This window comes from Thamnophis sirtalis, unplaced genomic scaffold, assembly GCF_051295495.1.
Source record: "Thamnophis sirtalis isolate CommonGarterSnake01/CBP01778 unplaced genomic scaffold, rThaSir2_p1.2 scaffold_14, whole genome shotgun sequence".
Taxonomy (NCBI): Eukaryota; Metazoa; Chordata; class Lepidosauria; order Squamata; family Natricidae; genus Thamnophis; species Thamnophis sirtalis.
The window spans coordinates 18,661,031-18,680,048 of NW_028261394.1; the positions used below are offsets into that span (position 1 = coordinate 18,661,031).

At 42.5% G+C, this 19,018-nt stretch overlaps 1 protein-coding gene across 1 annotated transcript; it reads left to right on the forward strand.

The window, feature by feature from the left end:
- Window positions 1–664: 664 nt before the first annotated feature.
- SSTR5 (somatostatin receptor 5) lies at window positions 665–15,015 on the forward strand. Its single transcript, XM_087728879.1, has 2 exons — window positions 665–791; window positions 11,274–15,015. The coding sequence occupies exon 2, from the start codon at window positions 11,366–11,368 to the stop codon at window positions 12,458–12,460; it is 1,095 nt and encodes a 364-aa protein (XP_087585005.1). The 5' UTR covers window positions 665–791; window positions 11,274–11,365; the 3' UTR covers window positions 12,461–15,015.
- The last annotated feature ends 4,003 nt before the right edge of the window (window positions 15,016–19,018 follow it).

The window sequence follows — 19,018 nt, forward strand, 5'->3', positions numbered from 1 at the left end:
CTCTTATCCTGCCTTCTTAACAGCGAAGAGCTGAATGTGTGAATGATTCCAAGGGAAGACTTCCTTGGAGAAACCTCTGCTTATGGCCCTCTCGATGTCTGATCCGTCCCTTGATTAGCTACCAATTACCTAGATTCTCCTGTCACCCAGTGCTGATTGCAAATGATTCATTTTCCATTTCTGTTTGAAAGACAAGAAGCTGGTTTTTTTCCAGGCCCTTTAGTTCAGCCTCACACGTCCGTTCTTGGCATTCATAAATCCAGGGTTAGGAAGGGTGCGACTTGTTTTGTGTGCAAAATTGCAATCTCAGTCCTCGCTGTACAAGGAATGGATGAGGAAGTTCCACACCCTGTGCCCCAGAGTGGAGGAGGATTGTGTGTGTGTATGGTGTGTGTGTGTGTGTGTGTGTGTGTGTGTGGTGTGTGTGTATGCTGTGGTCCTTCTCTTGGATAAATCAACAGAACCTGAAGGAGATGCTTGGACTTAGTGTCAAAAGATTCTGATCCATTCCAGAAGGGAAAACCTGCAGCAGGAAAAACCTGGCGTTTCCAAGGAAAATGCTTACATTTATTCAAGAGATTGAGTGGGTGGAGCTTAAAAAAATCAACCAGACATTTAAAAATTGCAGAACGCTTTCAGATGCTCAGCAATCTGCATTTACAATGGGGAGAGGAGGAAGCTAAAAAGAAGGACCCGTCCTCCTCCTCCCACTTTTATCCCTGGGCTGAGAAGAAAATGTAAAACTACTAAGAGATCTTAAAAGACCCCAAGGCGTTTTTTTTGCTCTACTGGTGAGTCAGAATGTTTCTTTTTTTAATTTTGACTGGCTTTTAATATTAGTTTCTCATTCATCTTTTTTTGTTGGCACTAATTCTCTCTCTCTCTCTCTCTCTCTCTCTCTCTCTCTCTCTCTCTCTCTCTCTCTCTCTCTCTCTGTGTGTGTGTGTGTGTGTGTGTGTGTGTGTGTGTGTGTTTTGCTGGTTTTGCAATCCGCTTCTCAGTTTATGGACTGAGAGGTTGCCTCTAAAAAGCAACTAACTCTAAAGGCAACTAATTAAGGGCCGGGGAAGACACTCTGATAAAGAGATGCTTGCAGAATGAATATTTAACTTCCGTGTAAGTTTGGAGTGAGTTGCGGTGGCTGTGATTTGTCTCACACAAGCAAAGGGGACTCAAAGAACTATTGTATTATTATCCAAAGGAGCCTTTAAAAAATCTGTGTCCTCTTGGATTTCAGTGCCTTTTATCCTCACTGTCGTCAGCCCACCCTGGATCATAAACATTTTTTTTTAATTGTTGATTGGGAAGAAAGGAAAAAAGGTCCCTTCCAACTCTGTTATTCTGTTAAATGGGGAATTATATGCTTGCCTTCCTGCTCAGGAAAACATTTCCCGTAGTTAATGTCCTAGAAGGAAGCCTGCCAGTGTCTTAAAAAACCAGTCATGAGCTTAATAATTCTTGAACAGCCTCTGTTTTCAGACACATTTTTCAGATAGGAAAGGTGAGCAGTGGCTTTACCTCTGAGTAATTGGCAGGATCAGGCTGCACGGAAAAAATTGGGTGGGGGATCCTGGAGAGTTATTCCAGGAAGAAGCAGCAACACAGTGACTGTGACAGGGCAGTGAGCTCTCTTTTACACTTTGAATCATATAACAAAGGCAACTGCCTTCAGGTGACCTATCACAAAGGGATTCTTGCAGAAGTGGGAGAAGTAGTTGGCTCCTGCTTTCTTCCCAGATGGTTCGTGGTTGAGCCTGGACTCTCCTGGGGGGTGTCCCATCAAAGAAGGGGCTTGGATTAGCTTTTCACACGTTTTCAAGGTCAGGCAAGGTTGGGTGAGAATTGTAGCCTGTTGCATTTGTGTGTAAAAGAGAATCAGGGGTGGGTGGAAGGATGAAAGGATAGATGGATGAATATTTATTCATCCATCTGGATACTTGTAGCATTCTCCTAGTGGACTCAGAAGAAGCTTCAAGTTTTGGCACCCAGTTTTAATTGTGGAAAGAGCTGTGGATTTCCCACTCCAAAATCCATCTGCCTTCCCTGCCACACACAAGGACAACAAAACCTACACTAAATTATTGAATATTGGTACCCATCAAAGCCTTATTAATATACCTGTCAGGGAACTGTTGACCCTCTAAATGTGGGTAGACTATTCCTTCCACCTCCCTTGGCCGTTTGGGAGAAAGATTATGAAAATGTAGTCCAGTGATGCTAGGATCATGCATTTTCCTTGCATATAATTATAAGCAGTCATTAATATTTGTTACTGGGGATTTTCAGAATGTTTGCAGGTGGGGCCAAGAATTGGCTGTGATGGTGCAGTATAAAAGCCCAGGTGGATCTTCCATTGCACCATCTCAGTCACCATCTTGACATGTGAGTCTGTATCCCATGGAGCTGGATGGCTGGAAGATCAAAAGGGGGGATAAAAGAATAGCATACTTGTATTCTCAATTTAGGACATTCAATAACAGAGTTGGAAGGGACCTTGGAGGTCTTCTAGTACAGCCCCCTGCTCAAGCAGGAGACCCCATACCATTCCAGACAAGTGGCTGTCCAGTCTCTTCTTAAATGCCTTCAATGATGGAGCACCTACAACTTCTGAAGGCAAGCAGTTCCATTGGTTGATTGTTCTCACCATTAGAAAGTTTCTCCTTTGTTCAAGGATGCTTCTCTCCTTGATTAGTTCCCATTCATTGTTTCTTGTCCTGCCTTCTGGTGCTTTGCAGCATAATTTGGCTGCCTCTTCTTTGTGACAGCCCCCCAATACTCCAGTATTTGAGGGGCTGCCACCAAGAAGAGGGGGCCAAATCATTCTCCAAAGCACCAGAGGGCAGGACAAGAAAGAATGGTTGGAAACTAACCAAAGAGGGAAGCAACATGGAATTAAGGAGAAACTTCCTAACAGTGAGGACAATTAACCAGTGGAACAGCTTGCCTCTGGAAATCATGGACACTCCTTCACTGTAGGTTTTTAAGAAGAGATTGGACAGCCACTTGTCTGAAATAATATAGGTTCTCCTGCTTGAGTAGGGGGCTGGACTAGAAAACCTCCAAGGTCTCTTCCATATTCTATTCCGTTCCAATTCCTATTCCTATTCTATTCCTGTAGTATTGTATTGTCTTGCATTCTGGTGCTTTGGAGAATACCTTGACCCTCTTCTCTCTGTGGCAGCCCCTCAAATATTGGAAGACTGCTCTCATGTCTTCCCTGGTCCTTCTCTTCACTAGACTAGCCAGACCCAGTTCCTGCAACCGTCCATTGTATGTTTTAGCCCCCAGTCCCCCAATCATCTCTGTTGCTCTTCTCTGCACTCTTTCCAGAGTCTCAACAGCTATTCCTCTCTGGAATCACTATAAAGAAAACAGAAATGTGAACCTTATCTCTTAACTGTTGGGGAAGAACTCTACCATAGCAAATTTCTCATCCTCAAAGTGGCAACCCCGAAGTGACAAGTTATGTTCTCTGTCTCAAGTTCAACTTCTGTGGACTATACAAAGCTCTCTATGCAATTTTCTTGGCATCAGTACAGAAGTGTGTCTATGGAGATTTTCAATCATCCAGGTCCTGGTTAGCCCAAAGGTGCTTTTTCAAGAGGCAACTGGACTTCCTTTGTTTTTCCTTGAAGATGTTTCCCTTCTCATCCAAGAAGCTTCTCCAGTTCTGAACCGAAGAACTGAAGATGCTTCTTGGATGAGAAGCAAAAGGTGTTTAAGGAAAAACAATGAAAGTCCAGTTGCCTCTTCAAGAAGCACCTTTGGGACTTTTCCCTTCTCCTCCCTCTTGGTTGACTTTGATTAGATTTAGAAGCTAAGCAAGTTCAAGCTGGTTACTATTTGGGTGGGAGACACCAGGAAATCACAGAACAGTCCCTGTGGAATTTTCCATTGCTCGGGATCCTCTCTGACATACCCCATGTCCCAGTATGAAGAGGGCACATATGAATGATTTCCCTTAGGATAAAACTGAATTATGAGTAGCCAAGGAGTTTATAGAGTACCAGAAAGAAGATAGCAGAGAGGATATTCACATACACATGCACTCCTTGCTCATCTCGGGAATATGTAAAGGTAAAGGAGTCCCTGCGGATTTTACTCCACTAGTTGTTACTGATTGTAGGTGGTGGTGATCATTTCCGTTTCAAGTCCATTGAGCCAGTACTGTTTGAAGACATTTTCATGGTCATGTGGCCAGCATGATGTCACAGAATGCCATTACCTTCCCACTGTAGCAAACTCTATTTTGTATTTTTTTTAAAAAAAATCTGTCAAGATTGGCCAGTGCTGCCACTTGTCCTGGCGAGGACTTCTTAGAAGAGACGTGGCTTGTCACTGCCTTCTTTCAGCCTTGTATTTTTTCCTCACCAACCTTGAGAAGATTCTGCTTCAAAGTAACTGAACCAAAACTGGACATAGGTAGGCAGGGATCCAGGGCTGTCTGCATTCAGGAATTCTTCCAGAGATACTTCATGAGAAGAGTCCTCCACTCCTCTGCTTGCAGCAGAATGAGTACCTTATACCACCAGGTTTGAAATTTTGGGCTTAGACAACTTAGAACTATGCCACCTTCGGTCTGACCTAAGGGTAGTAAAAAAAATTGTCCACTACATCTTACCTGTCAATGACTACTTCAGCTTCAAACGCAATAATACATGAGCACACAATAGATACAGACTTAAGGTAAACCACACCAAACTTGATTGCAGAAAATACGACTTCAGTAACAGAGTGGTCAATACCTGGGACGCTCTACCCAACTCTGTGGTTGCTTCCTCAAACCCCCAAAACGTTAACCTTAAACTGTTTACCGTGGACCTCACCCCATTCCTAAGAGGTCTGTAAGGGGCGTGCTTAAGCGCATCAATGTGCCTACTGTCCCTGTCCTAATGTCCCCACTTATTTGTATCCATTTCCTGTATTCATAATCATGTTTATACTTATATCTGTTATCTTATACGTGCTTGACAAAATAAATAAAATTTTAAAAAGTAGGAAAATCCAATCTGCAGCATAGCAAAAATTGTAGAAACCTTTGAATTACTCATTGCAGGAAAGGCAAACCGAAGCCTTCATGCTATTCTGTAGCTGTAAAATTTAAAGTAACTTTAAAAACTGCTTTATCGAAGACCCAGTTCCTTTGGTAGTAATAATTTGATGCCCTTCTCATGTGCAGGCAGAGTTTAGCTATAGCTCATTTTATATTAAGACCGTCCCTTATGAACGTAGGCACTGCAGTTTGGCTGATTTTTTTTAAACCATTAAGCAAAAATGTTCATGTTCTATTTATGCGTAAAAATCAGCCAAGGGTTTGATTTTCAGATCCAGTGTATCAGCAATTTTCATGCAAATGCCAGAGTCTTCCAAAGTAAACCTATTTTCAGCTGTTCTATGAGAAGGGATGTTTTGTTAGATCAGGTCAATAAATAACCTTTTTCTGATTTTTTATTTGCTTTTTTGTACCACTTTACAAACCTTCAGTAAGGGCACACTTCTGCATCCAGTTTTGGTCACCACAATATAAAGAAAAATGTTGGTACTCTGGAAAGAGTGCAGAGGAGAACAACAAAGATAATTAGGGGGCTGGAGGCTGAAATATATGATGAAATGGTTGCAGGAACGTTTAGTCAAACGAAGAAAAGGGCTTGATAGCAGTCTTCCAATATCTAAGAGGCTGTCACAAAGAAGAGGTCAATCATCATCCTATTCTCCCAAGCACCTGAAGGCAGGACAAGAAGCAATGGATGGAAAGTAATCAAAGAGAGAAGCAACTTAGAACTAAGGATAAATATTCTCACAGTGAGAAAAAAATTAACCAGGGGAAGGGCTTGCCTCCAGAAATTGTGGGGACTCCATCCCTGGAGGTTTTTAAGAGGAGACTGGACAGCCATTTGTCTGGAAATGGTATAGGATCTTCTGCTTGAGTAAGAGGTTGGACTAGAAGACCTCCAAGGTCCCATCCCATCCTATTATTCTATGTTCTATGTCCAGGCTTTTTCACAGATCTTCAGGAAAGACTTTCAGACAAAAACAAAATGCAGAAATGAAAAGATGGGATTACCTGGGTTGGTTGAGAGGTTTGTGGGGAAAAAAAGATATATTGGAGGGGTGTTTGACTGCAAATTAAATGGGAGCCAGCTATTGTGATGTAGCTGCAAAACAGATTAAGTCAGTTTTGGATTACATCAGTAGATACATCCATATGGAATCATAGAAAACACTTGTCTTCATTTATTTTGCACTGATCAGAGCTCATAGCAAATACCTGTCCAGTTTAACATACTTTAAAGAGAATTTAGAGAAAATGGAACTTCAAATCCAGATTGTAAGTACTCATGTGGCGCAGTGGTTAGAATGCAGCATTGCAAGCTAACTCTGCCAACTGTCAGCAGTTCGATCCTGACTGACTCAACCTTGACTCAGCCTTCCATCCTTCCGAGGTGGGGAAAATGAGGACCCAGATTGTTGGGGCAATGTGCTGACTCTGTAAGCCCCTTAGAGAGGGCTATAAAAGAATTTCTTGTTGTTAGTTGCAAAATTGTGTCCAACCCATCGCAACCTCATGGACAGCGTTCCTCCAGGCCTTTCTGTCCTCTACCATCCTCCGGAGTCTATTGAAGCTCATGCCGACTGCTTAGGTGACTCCATCCAGCCACCTCATTCTCTGCCGTCCCCTTCTTCTTATGCCCTCCATCATTCCCAGCATGAGGCTCTTCTCCAGTGAGTCCTTCCTTCTCATTAGGTGGCCAAAGTAGTTGAGTTTCCTCTTCAGGATCTGGCCCTCTAAAGAGCAGTCAGGGTTGATCTCCTCTAGGACTGACCGGTTGGATCGCCTTGCAGTCCAAGGGACTCAATGCAGGAGTCTTCTCCAGCACCAGAGTTCAAAGGCCTCCATTCTTTGATGCTCAGCCTTCCTTATGGTCCAACCTTCACAGCCATCCATTGCAACTGGGAAAACCATAGCCTTGACTATACACACTTTTGTTGGCAGTGCTTTTGTAAAAGCACTATGAAGGGATATATACGTCTTCAGTGCTATTGCTACACCCCCGCCCCCCCCCCCACCCCAGGCAAGTCCATTGCAACTTCAAACAGTCAGTAAGTGACTGGTTGTAACTCAAGGATTACCTATATGTTCATTATTCTGTTGATCCGCTAAAGGTTTAAAAAAGAAAGGTAAGGACCAGAGGCATCCTTGGGAGGTGAGTGAGGGTTTCAAATATAAAAATCTAGTCATGGCCATGCAATCAAAGCTCCTCCCCTTTTGACATCTGACAGACCTGCCCCACATATTAGAAAAAGGGGGGGAGGGCTTCGGTTGAACAGCTGCAGTCAGGAACAGCCTGAACCTCTTCAGCTCAAATGATGGTGATTGTCACCGTGTACTTTTCCTTGAACCGAGCTTTTTGCAGGGGGCAGAAAAGCGGAAGGCTATTCAGTCCGCGTTTTCACTCACGGACCTTGGCCAATTATCCTTCTCTTTTCACCTTCCTGCAAATGTTGAGTTTGAGCGCTTGGTTCAGAACAACATTCATTTAAATGGTTATGTTAGATTTATAAAGCATACCCCAATGCAGGTCTTTCATCAGCTACTCATAAAAAAGTGTGCCCATTAAAAAATATAAACCAGGAATCCTAATAATAATCTTCATCATCATCATCGATATGGAAATGGAACAATGTTTTATTTAAATAGTATGCCTATCTAACTGATAAGTGATTAGTTAATTTATGCATGGAGATTCTATTTATCATCTATTCATCTATCCATCTACCATCTATCTATCTACTGTATCTATCTATCTACTGTATCTATCTATCTATCTATCTATCTATCTATCTCTATCATCCATCATCTATCTCTGTCTGTCTATCATCTATCTATCATCTATCATTATTTATATCTATCTATCTGTCTGTCTGTCTGTCTGTCTGTCTATATCATCCATCATCTCTGTCTGTCTGTCTGTCATCTATCATCTATCTATCATTTATGATATATCTATCATCTATCCTCTATCTATCATTTTCTATCTATCATCTACCATCTATCATCTATCTATCATCTATCTATCTCTATGACATCTATTTATCATCTCATTTATCATTTTCTATTTGTCCTGAATCTATTTGACATCTATTATTTATATCATTATCTAGCTATTACCTATGTGTCATCTATTTATCTATATCTATCTATATCCATCTATCTTTCAGAATCAATCCTTCCTTCCTTCCTTCCTTCCTTCCTTTCTTTCTTTCTTTCTTTCTTTCTCTATTTGACAAATCACTCCATAGTTTCTAAACCTTTTGCTTCTGATGTCCTATTTCTTTTTCATGTTTAGATTGCTAGCTGAAAACCAAAGGAGCTGCTTAATATAATACAGTTCTGGCCAATTAGTTGCAGCTATTATGGCCGAGTGCTTTGAGCATCTATAGAAAGCCTTCCAAAAGTGTTTCAGGGTTGCTCTCTCTCTTTAATGCCTTTGATTAAACCTATTTTCTTCACATTCCTGCACCCCCAGAGGGCTGTATGCAATGGCCAAAATATGGGTCAACAAATAAGGAAGAGCCACCCCTTATTTGTCACGGTGGGACTCCAAGTAGTTGTGGTCCCATCACACTTGGGAACAGGGTAGGGTTGTGCAGACAGAGGCTGTGTGCCACTGATCAAAGCAGAGTCAGCCCCAGGGGGAATCCATAGGGTGGGGAGTCAAGTGTAGCAGCTTTAAGCACATGACACATGTAAAAAATGGGGTGTGAGCTTGGACCCCATTCATTTTTTCTACACTCGTCTCCTAGAACTTTTGGAAGAGAAATTTCCAAGGAATCCTAATCCTGGGACAGATTGGGAGGGAGGGAAAGCTTCCCGGAAAAAGAAATAGGAAGTCATTTCTCTGTGGGTGCCAAGAAAAGAATTCAGAAGTCTGAAGTCACCAAGAAGCCACCACACCAGTGGTGGGATTCAAAACTTTGTACTACTGGTTTTGTGGGTGTGACTTTGTGGGCATGGCAGGGGAAGGATACTGCAAAATTCCCATTCCCTCCCCATTCCCTCCCCATTCCTGGGGGAAGGATGCTGCAAAATCCACATTCCCTCCCCACCCCACTAATCTGCTTTCCAGCCCCGTTCTCCTGTTCTGGGCAACAAAAGAAAATCAACTGGGAGGCAGGAGGGGCGGGGGCCAGCCTATATGCCAGTTCTCCGAACTACTCAAAACCTCTGCTACCGGTTCTCCAGAACTGGTCAGAACTGGCTGAATACAACTTCTGCACCAGACCAAAGCATGAGGGAATTTTTGCTTCTGCAACATTATGTTTGATTAAGTTGTGTTTGGGCTGACTAAGCTGCTGTCATTGCCCTGTGGTCTGTAAAATAAGATTTCCACATAACAACGCACATAGGAAGTAGAAATGCACGTTAGGCACTGATGATTTATAATGTAGGCACCATGGTTTATTTTCCCAGTATCAGCAAGGGTTGGCTCCTCACAGCAGGTCTGATATGGTGAATATTCTCCATACTAGAATAAATGATCCAGCCAATTTTAATGCAATTTTTTGATTAATTCATTGCATGAGTACTTCTCATAACAAATAACACTGATCTTTGTTTTCCTCCATCCTCATTATTTTGCTTCCTTCTGAAACAGTGCTTCTTGGTGTCAGCTGCTTTAAAATGTGTGGATTTCAATTCCCACAATTCCCCAGCCAAACAAGAAGCATTCTTGTCATGGGGAAATCACAGCCAAGAGTAGCATCAAACAAGCTTGCCTGATCTCAAGAAGATAAAGAAGGGTGCATCTGACTAGTAATTCCTGGATAGTTCCATTCATTTCAAGTGTCATAGCTTTCTGGGAGGTTGAAGGTCATTGCCTCAATTTCACTCATGGTTAGTGACATGGTAGAAAAATGAGGAGAGTCCCCAATCTTGTTCACATTCCATGCTGTTGACCAAATTTCTCTTTAAAAGGGGATCTTGGAGTCCTAGTGGACAACCATTTAAATATGAGCCAGCAGTGTGCAGCAGCTGCCAAAAAAGCCAACACAGTTCTAGGCTGCATAAACAGAGGGATAGAATCAAGATCACATAAAGTGTTAATGCCACTTTATAAGGCCCTGGTAAGGCCACACTTGGAATACGGCATTCAGTTTTGGTCACTGCAATATAAAAAAGATGTGGAGACTCTAGAAAGAGTGCAAAGAAGGACAACAAAGAGGATTAGGGGACTGGAGGCTAAAACATACAATGAACAGTTGCAGGAACTGGGTATATCTAATTTAATGAAAAGAAGGACTAGGGGAAACATGATAGCAGTCTTCCAATATCTCAGGGGCTGCCCCAAAGAAGAGAGGGCCAAGCTATTCTCCAAAGCACCTGAGAGCAGGACAAGAAGCAATGGGTGGAAACTAATCAAGAAGAGAAACAACTTAGAACTAAGGAGAAATTTCGTGACAGAACAATTAATCAGTGGAACAACTTGCCTCCAGACGTTATGAATGCTCCAACACTGGAAGTTTTTAAGAAGATGTTGGATAATCATTTGCCTGAAGTGTTGTAGGGTTTCCTGCCTAAGCAGGGGGTTGGACTAGAGGATCTCCAAGGTCCCTTCCAATTCTGCTATTCTATTCTATTCCATTCCATTCCAATATTCTGTTCTGTTCTGTTCCATTCCATTCTATTTTTTACACAAATTGTCATTGAGCACATTCTTTGCTTCTTCTGCCATGTTCTCTGTTGATCTATTAAACATCCACAGAACTAGAGCCATTATGGAAGGTCTCAGAGAACTTGGTGGTTTATGAACATAACTTGCCCCACCTCTTCTCAGGCATGTAGATTAAAAGATCATTTTGGAAGAATGCAGCAGAAAACCATATCTATGGTTAAGAAAATGATATGGATCCATCTATAAAATCACCAGGAGTTCAGCTCACCTTTGGGAGTGGATATAGACTCCATTTCTAATAGTTTTAATTTGTCCTCCCATCTCAAGTTGGGGGCAACTGTGTTATCAGTTTTAGCAGTCATGGTGAGAAAGCTCCTAAGGGATCTTTAAATCAGAGGCCCCCAAACCTGGCAACTTGAAGACCTGTGGACTTCAACTCTGGCTGGAGAATTCTCTGGCTGGAGAATTCTGGGACTTGAAGTCCACAAGTTTTCAAGTTGCCAAGTTTGGGGACCCATGCCTTAAATGGTCCTTGCCAACTGTAGAATTCTGGGATGAGGAAATAACCTTTGGATCAATGCTTCTTCTTCTTTCTTCCAGCATGAAAATGTTGAACAACAAAAACAGAACTGGATAAATTCTTTTTTCTAATTAAAACAACCGGTAACAGCCTACACAAATTGAACAACACCATGGATGCTTTGTACCTATCAACCATGATTCCAGAGACTAATGTCTCCTTTTTGACAAACGCAACAGATAATGTAACAGTTAAGGATTTTTCCGCCTCCTCCGGTATCCGTCCTGTCTTCATACCTATAATTTACCTTCTGGTTTGTGTTATCGGACTGAGTGGGAACACTTTGGTCATCTATGTGGTTTTGCGTTACGCCAAAATGAAGACAGTGACCAACATCTACATTCTGAACTTGGCTATCGCCGATGTCCTCTTCATGTTGGGCTTGCCGTTCCTCGCCACCCAAAATGCCATCTCCTACTGGCCCTTTGGAACATTCACCTGCAGGCTAGTGACAGCTTTTGATGGCATTAACCAATTCACCAGCATCTTCTGCCTGACTGTCATGAGCCTGGACCGCTATCTTGCAGTGGTCCATCCTATTAAATCTACCAAGTGGCGCCAGCCAAGGATAGCCAAATTGATCAGTGTGGCAGTCTGGACTTTATCCTTTTTGGTAGTCCTTCCCATGATTATATTTGCTGATGTCCAGGAAGATTTTCATACCTGTAACATGAGCTGGCCTGATCCCATTGAGATATGGTCAGCTGTGTTCATCATCTACACATCAGTGCTGGGTTTCTTCGGTCCTTTGCTGGTGATATGCCTCTGCTATTTGTTGATTGTCATCAAAGTGAAATCCTCTGGGATCAGAGTTGGCTCTACAAGACGCCGGCGGTCAGAGAGGAAAGTGACCCGAATGGTGGTCATCATAGTTGTGGTCTTTGTTTTCTGCTGGCTTCCCTTCTACATTGTCAACATTGTCAATTTGATATTCATCTTGCCAGAGGAGCCCATCTTGGTGGGCATTTTCTCCTTCGTGGTGGTCCTCTCTTACGCCAACAGCTGTGCCAATCCCATTCTTTATGGATTTCTTTCAGAAAATTTCAAGCAGAGCTTTCAGAAGGTCCTGTGCCTCCACAAAGGCAATAGCATTGAAGACGGGGACCCCACTGAACTCCGGCAGGAGAAGAGCACCCATCTGAAGGACACAATGCTGCCACAGAGGAATGACAACTTCAATGGGCACATGCTAACTAGCAAAGTGTAGCAAGTCTCTGTGGCTTAAAGAGAGATGCATCTGGATTGAAATACATGGTGGCATCTACTGCAAGGGGACGGGGCCAGGAGAAGGTGGTGGCCTAACCTTCTAGTTTAATGTACAGACATTTTCTTTCCCAGCCCTTTGTTGCCGTGTTCACCCTAGAATTCTGGGCATCATGAAAAGTTTCACAACTGGTAACTGGAACCTATTGTACTCCATTCATTCTTGCTCTATCCTGCATGAAGGTTTTCCACAGGTACATAGGCAAATATGATACAAAAAAAGTTAGGCTATATTGCATAAGGGGCGCGGTGGATCAATGGCTGCTGACCTTGTCAATCAGAATGGCCGGCAGTTCAAGTCCCTAGCACTGCGTAACAGAGTGAGCTCCCATTACTTGTCCCAGCTTCTGCCAACCTAGCAGTTCGAAAGCACGTAAAAAATGCAAATAGAAAAATAGGAACCACCTTTGGTGGGAAGGTAACTTCGTTCCATGCGCCTTTGGCATTTGGTCATGCCGGCCATATGACCACAGAGACGTTTTTGAACAATGCTGGCTCTTCAACTTTGAAACGGAGATGAGCACTGCCCCCTAGAGTCAGGAATGACTAGCACATACGTGCGCAGGGAACCTTTACCTTTATATTATATAAAGGAAGGAACAATCATTATGACTTCCATAGCAGAAGGTCTTCTCTTTTTCAATGTATTAAATTGCAGATGAAGAGCGGAGACTGTGCAGGTGATCTATCTCCCCCAATCTAACAAACATGCTACATTAGTACATAAACCCATGCAACAAACCCTCAGCAAAAGGATAGGTTGAGCTTCACCAGGTATAATTGCTAGTTGAGAGTTAGTTAAGGCCAACAGGAACCACTTGAAATAAATTGGAGCCCTTCAAAGTTTGCCCAAATTTTCTCTTCCTCTGGTTTTCTCCCTCAGCTGTGTGAACTGAAGAATTCCCACAGCTCAGTCACATCCAAGCAAGGTCTGCTGCCCCACACATCTCTGGCATACAAGGCCTCCAGCAATGGCTGAGACATTCCAAGGAAGGTCTATGACAATTTACCATGGCCAACTCACCACAGCCAACTCACCACAGCCAACTCACCACAGCCAACTCACCACAGCCAACTCACTACAGCCAACTCACCATGGCCAACTCATCACAGCCAACTCATCATGGCCAACTTGCTGCAGGACAAGAATTACATTAATAACAAAGAAATGATGGAATAGTACCATTAAAGACGGAAAGCAAAAGGAGCAACAGAATGAAATACAAATGGCAAAAATTAAAATATTTTTTATTTTAAATAATTAAATAGAATTGTTAAATTGTCCCCCAGCGAGTTATCCTGTGGCAAGTTGGCCATGGTGAGTTGGCTGTGACAAGTTGTCCCATTCCCTCCAAGGAACCCACAGGTGAGCATGATTGAGAGTGAAAATAGGTGTCTGTGTTTTATTAGCTGTCCTTGGGAGTCCTACTTGCTGTGGAGGGTTTGATCTTATTATACCTTTTTCTTATAATCTAACAGCAACCTATTTTTAGCTCTATGCACATGAGTTGCACATTTAAATTTTGTTCATTCAAAAGTTCTTAAAATATTGGGAGGTACAGAACTTCATTTCAACTTTTCTAAAATGTGCATTGTTGTGATTTAATATAATTGAGACAGAAGATAGGGCAGCCTGCCTATCTACAGGCAATCCTCAACTTACCACAGTTCATTTAGTGACTGCTCAAAATTACAGCCCTGAAAACAGGGACTTATGACCATTTTTCACACTTACGACCATCGCTGCATCCCCAGGATCATGGGATCAAAGTTCAGACACTCAGCAACTGAATCCTATTTATGACGGTTGCGGTGTCCCAAAGTCATGTGATCTCCTTCTGTGACCCTCTTTCAAGCAAATTCAATGGGGAAGCCAGATTCACTTAACAACCGTGTTGTTTTCTTAACCCTTGCAGTGATTAAGTCACTAAACAACCAGAACAACAGAACTGTTGGTTTCAATTATGGCAAGTTGACTACCGCTATATCTTTGGAAGGATCTAATATTCTTTTAAAGGGATGGGTGACTCAGTGGCTAAGACGCTGAGGTTGTCGATGACAAAGGTCAGCAATTTGGCAGTTCGAATCTCTAGCACCGCATAACAGAGGGGGCTCCCATTACTGTCAACTGCCCGGTTGACAGCTTCTGTCAACCTAGCAGTTTGAAAGCATGTAAAATGCAAGTAGAAAAATAGGGGCCACCTTTGGTGGGAAGGTAACAGCATTCCATGTGCCTTCAGCTTTTAGTCATGCCATCCACATGACCACGGAGAACGTCTTCAGGCAGTGCTGGCTCTTTCAGGCTTTGAAACGGATGTGAATGTGGGGGGGGCTTCCTTTTAGGACCTTTGTGGCTCTTTGAGTGTTTAAGGTTGCCGCCCCCTGTTCTAGGTAAAGTTTGAATCTAGAGCAAGCTGAAGTCAAATAGGATTGGACTGGTGGCTAAAAGAGAGACCTTTTGCCATTTGAATGCATGTTAATAAAACACATTTCTTTGAACAGGTTTTTTTTAAATTACAGTACGTCCTCTCGTAGCTGTTGTTTTTCTTATTTTGCTATAAGAAATGGTCCAGAGGGAACAATCTAATGCCCATTAAAATACTTAAGCCCAGTAGGTTCAAAGGAGATGGAAATGCTGCACGCTACTATCAATCACTTATCCCATTTTCAGCTGCATCTCCCTGGCAACAGTGGCCCAAGTGAAGACACAAAGTGTTCCACATGCCCTCTTGCTCGGTCTCTGCTGGTGGTGAGATGAGACATTCTGAGCATGATGGAGACATATCATAAAGCACCCTTAGATCTTAGAGAAGAGGTAACCTCAAGGGTTCATCTCCTTTAGTGCCAGGTAGGACACATGCACTCTTCCATACAATTGTGTCCAGTTCTCAGAAACATCCTAAATAAATCCCTGTAGTTTTCCTGGCAAGGTTTTTCATCGATGGTTTGCCATTGCCTCCTTCCTAGGGTTGAGAGTGAGTGTCTGGCTCAAGGTCACCAAGCTAGCTTTCTAGGGCAGGACTGTTATTCCAACCATTTAGTTGTGTCCGACTCTTGGCGACTTTATAAGCAAGTGTTCTCTATGCTCTCCTATCAAGCACAGCTGCTTTCTGTTGTTGGATGTCCAACTTTGCATCAGTTTTGATGTTATCAAGCCAGTGTGCTCTTTGCTGGCTCCTTCTCCTTGTTCCACTAACCCGGGATCGGCAACCTGCAGCTCTGGAGCCGCTTGTGGCTCTTTCTTCCCTCTACTGTGGCTCCCTGTCACTGGTGGGCTCCACAATTGATAAGGCTTTCGGTCAGGACAGGTAGAGGAAAAAGGATGTTGCGCTAGGAGGAGACTCTATGGTAGGGGAACCGGTCCTGCTCGACAAAGGAAAAAGAACATCACAGTAGGAGGAGACTCTATGGGGGGGGGGGACTGAACGGAGCAATTGAAAGTGCCCCATAAAGAGAGTTGACTATTGATGGTGACTTCCCATGGTATTGAATGTTGGCAGGGGAAGCCAGGAAGACTGCATACTAAACTCAAGAAGTGATTGTGCAATAATGACACTCATGCACACCATCTTGTTGTCACTAGAGCAAGAATCTCAAAGGTAGAATTAATTAAAATTGCAGATAATTTTCTCTGCCTGTCATTGTTTAATATTGCTTAGTTTTATTTTGCTTAAAGCTATGTGTTTTTTTAAAGAAGTACATATTCAATCTATCATTACACCAGGAACCCCAGGATGCTCTTGGCCCTTGTTATATCCTCAAGCAAATCAAGAATTCAAGTTATCTTTGACTACTCCACACCAATCTAAAATTAAGGATTGTAGAGGTGGTAGAGATCCACATCTTTAAATATAGGAACTGAAGCAGTAGTGGGATTCAAATAATTTAACAACCGATTCTCTGCCATAACGATTTCTTCCAACATCCAGTTCACCAAACTGCTCAGAAAGTTAACCACCGGTTCTCCCAAAGTGGTGCAAACTGGCTGAATCCTACCCCTGATTATGAAGTAACACTTTTCCAAACTAGCATATTTATTTTTTTTAAATGATGTTGGCTTATCCAAGAAGACATCCAGATGCATCCTTTGGCCACCTCAAACCAAAAGGCCTGAAAAGTTTGATGCAGAAGGGTTTGCATCAACGCTTGTTTCGTTTGACTCAAAAGCAAACTCTTTGGTGAAATGAATAAATAGGGATAGGGAAAAGAAATTGGGCAAGTGTGCTAATTGAAAACTAATTTTCTTCGAAACAATAGCAGATTTTTTATATACCGCTTCATAGGGCTTTCAGCCCTCTCTAAGCGGTTTACAGAGAGTCAGCATATTGCCCCCAACAACAATCTGGGTCCTCATTTTACCCACCTCGGAAGGATGGAAGGCTGAGTCAACCCTGAGCCGGTGAGATTTGAACCGCTGAACTGCTGATCTAGCAGTCAGCTGGAGTGGCCTGCAGTACTGCACTCTACCCACTGCACCACCTCGGCTCTATAACATATACAAATATGTTGGGAACTTAAAAGAGTTTTGAAGAAGCTAGCAAAGTTTATTTGGGAAAACTTAATAGATGTGAAGCACAGAAGTTTTATATGAAGTAACCTTGAAGTAATCTTTTCTTTCATTACATTTTGTATGTTGACATTCAAAGGGATGTAAATCTACATTTACATCCCTTTTAAAGCAATGATGGTGTTAAAGCAATGACGGTGTTGCCTTAGCAAGATGTTGTCCATTCACACAGCCAGTTGCAGACTTTACATGACTTTACATGAGTTTAAAAAACCAATTTCCCGAATTAGAATGGAAGGTGGGTCATATTCTGTAGCTTTCCTGCTCCTTCCTTACAAACTTTGCTTCCATCACATGTTTCTAATCCTTGGATCCAGTTAATATAGGTGGCCTTGGGGATTAGATGAGACTGTGCTGAAGCTGTGTTGGTCTCCATAGATCACAGGGAGTCCTTGTGATAATGCGACACCATTCATCAGGGCTTGTGCTATATTTTCCCTCTTACTTAGCATCTTCATAATTGGGTGGGAAAATCACACCACTAAAAATCAGATTTCAGTATGCAATTTGGGAGTGCAACATGAGATAACCTTGTGCAGGAGGGAGGCCCCCGCCCACAGAACTAAATCCTGATTAAATAGGTGGGTAAGGAAAATCATCTGTCCCAAAGCTCCAATGAAGACTTCTGCTTCTCAGCTTTTCACTCCGTTTCAGAATGAATCGTCACCTTCACCTGTATTTAAACAGGCTGCTTGTGCAAATATCACCCTGGCATTTATTAATTGAATAAGGGCTGAACTGCATTTCCCCAAAGAAAACACAGACAGGCCCAGGGGGGAGGGAGTGGGAGACAGAAATCCTAGACACATAAATCTTCAGGAACAAATAGTTGTTAGATTATCTCCACCAAATGATGGGGGAGCTGAAGAACCAATGAAGGTCACTTGTAGAGATTAGGGAATTCGGCCGTTCCCATGTTAAGACAAACTGCTCTAATTCACCCTTTTCAAAATGGTACTTGAGTTCTCTTGTAGAGATGGCCTTAGGGAAGGAATATGACCATTAGCAAAACATGGTTTAAATCTGAGTGTAAGGTTCCAGCAGTTTCCCTGAGCGACTGAAATGCCCAAGAGAGTGAAACTCCAACGAGGCTTGCAAAAAATATCAGCTTTTATTTATGGTCAAAGCAAAAGTTGGGTGACAAAACTATATCCAAAACGTACAAACAAATGCATGCAAGGAAGAGCCGCCCCCTGCAAGAGGGGCTCAGAGTATTATATACATTTTACGCAGATAGAAACAAAATTTATCCAATCAGAGACAAAGATTCGTTACCAACCTTGATTTTAAAGCATCCTTTTGTTCAAGCTCCTGTCTCTGTCTACCTTATCTGTGGAGGATTCCTATAGCCTTGTGTAGGGGGTGGCAGCCCCCCCCCCCTTTGCCAAGTTGTTTTTTGGCAGAACGAACGCTTTAAGGATTTATGAGCCAGGAAAACTCCCTAGTTTGGTTTCTTTGTCTATGGGGCCTGATATTCTAATGTAACAATTTCTTCTACTAGCTTTGAAGAATGTCTCTAGCTTTGAAGCCAAGAATAGAAGTGAGATGCAGTAGTGAGATAACATTTGCAGTCCAGTATTAAAGTTACAATTTGCTATGCTAGAAAACAATTACTTTCTGACAGTATACAGTATATAAGCAAAAGCCAATATTGATTCATGCTGATTCATATACTCCTTCATGAGAACAGAAGAGAACATTAGGAAAAAAAATTTCCTGGCCTTATCTCTTTTGGGAATAAGGGCAAGAGAGAGAAAACACTGTCTGTCGTTCAAAATTTTGTTATTATAGCTTGGATCAGCGTTTCTCGGTTACTTTCAGACATGTAGACCACAACTCCCAGAATTCCCTAGCCAAGATGGCTGGTGGGGTTCTTCTGGGATTTGAATTCCATACATCTTAAAGTTGCCAAGATTAAGAAACTTTGACCTAGAC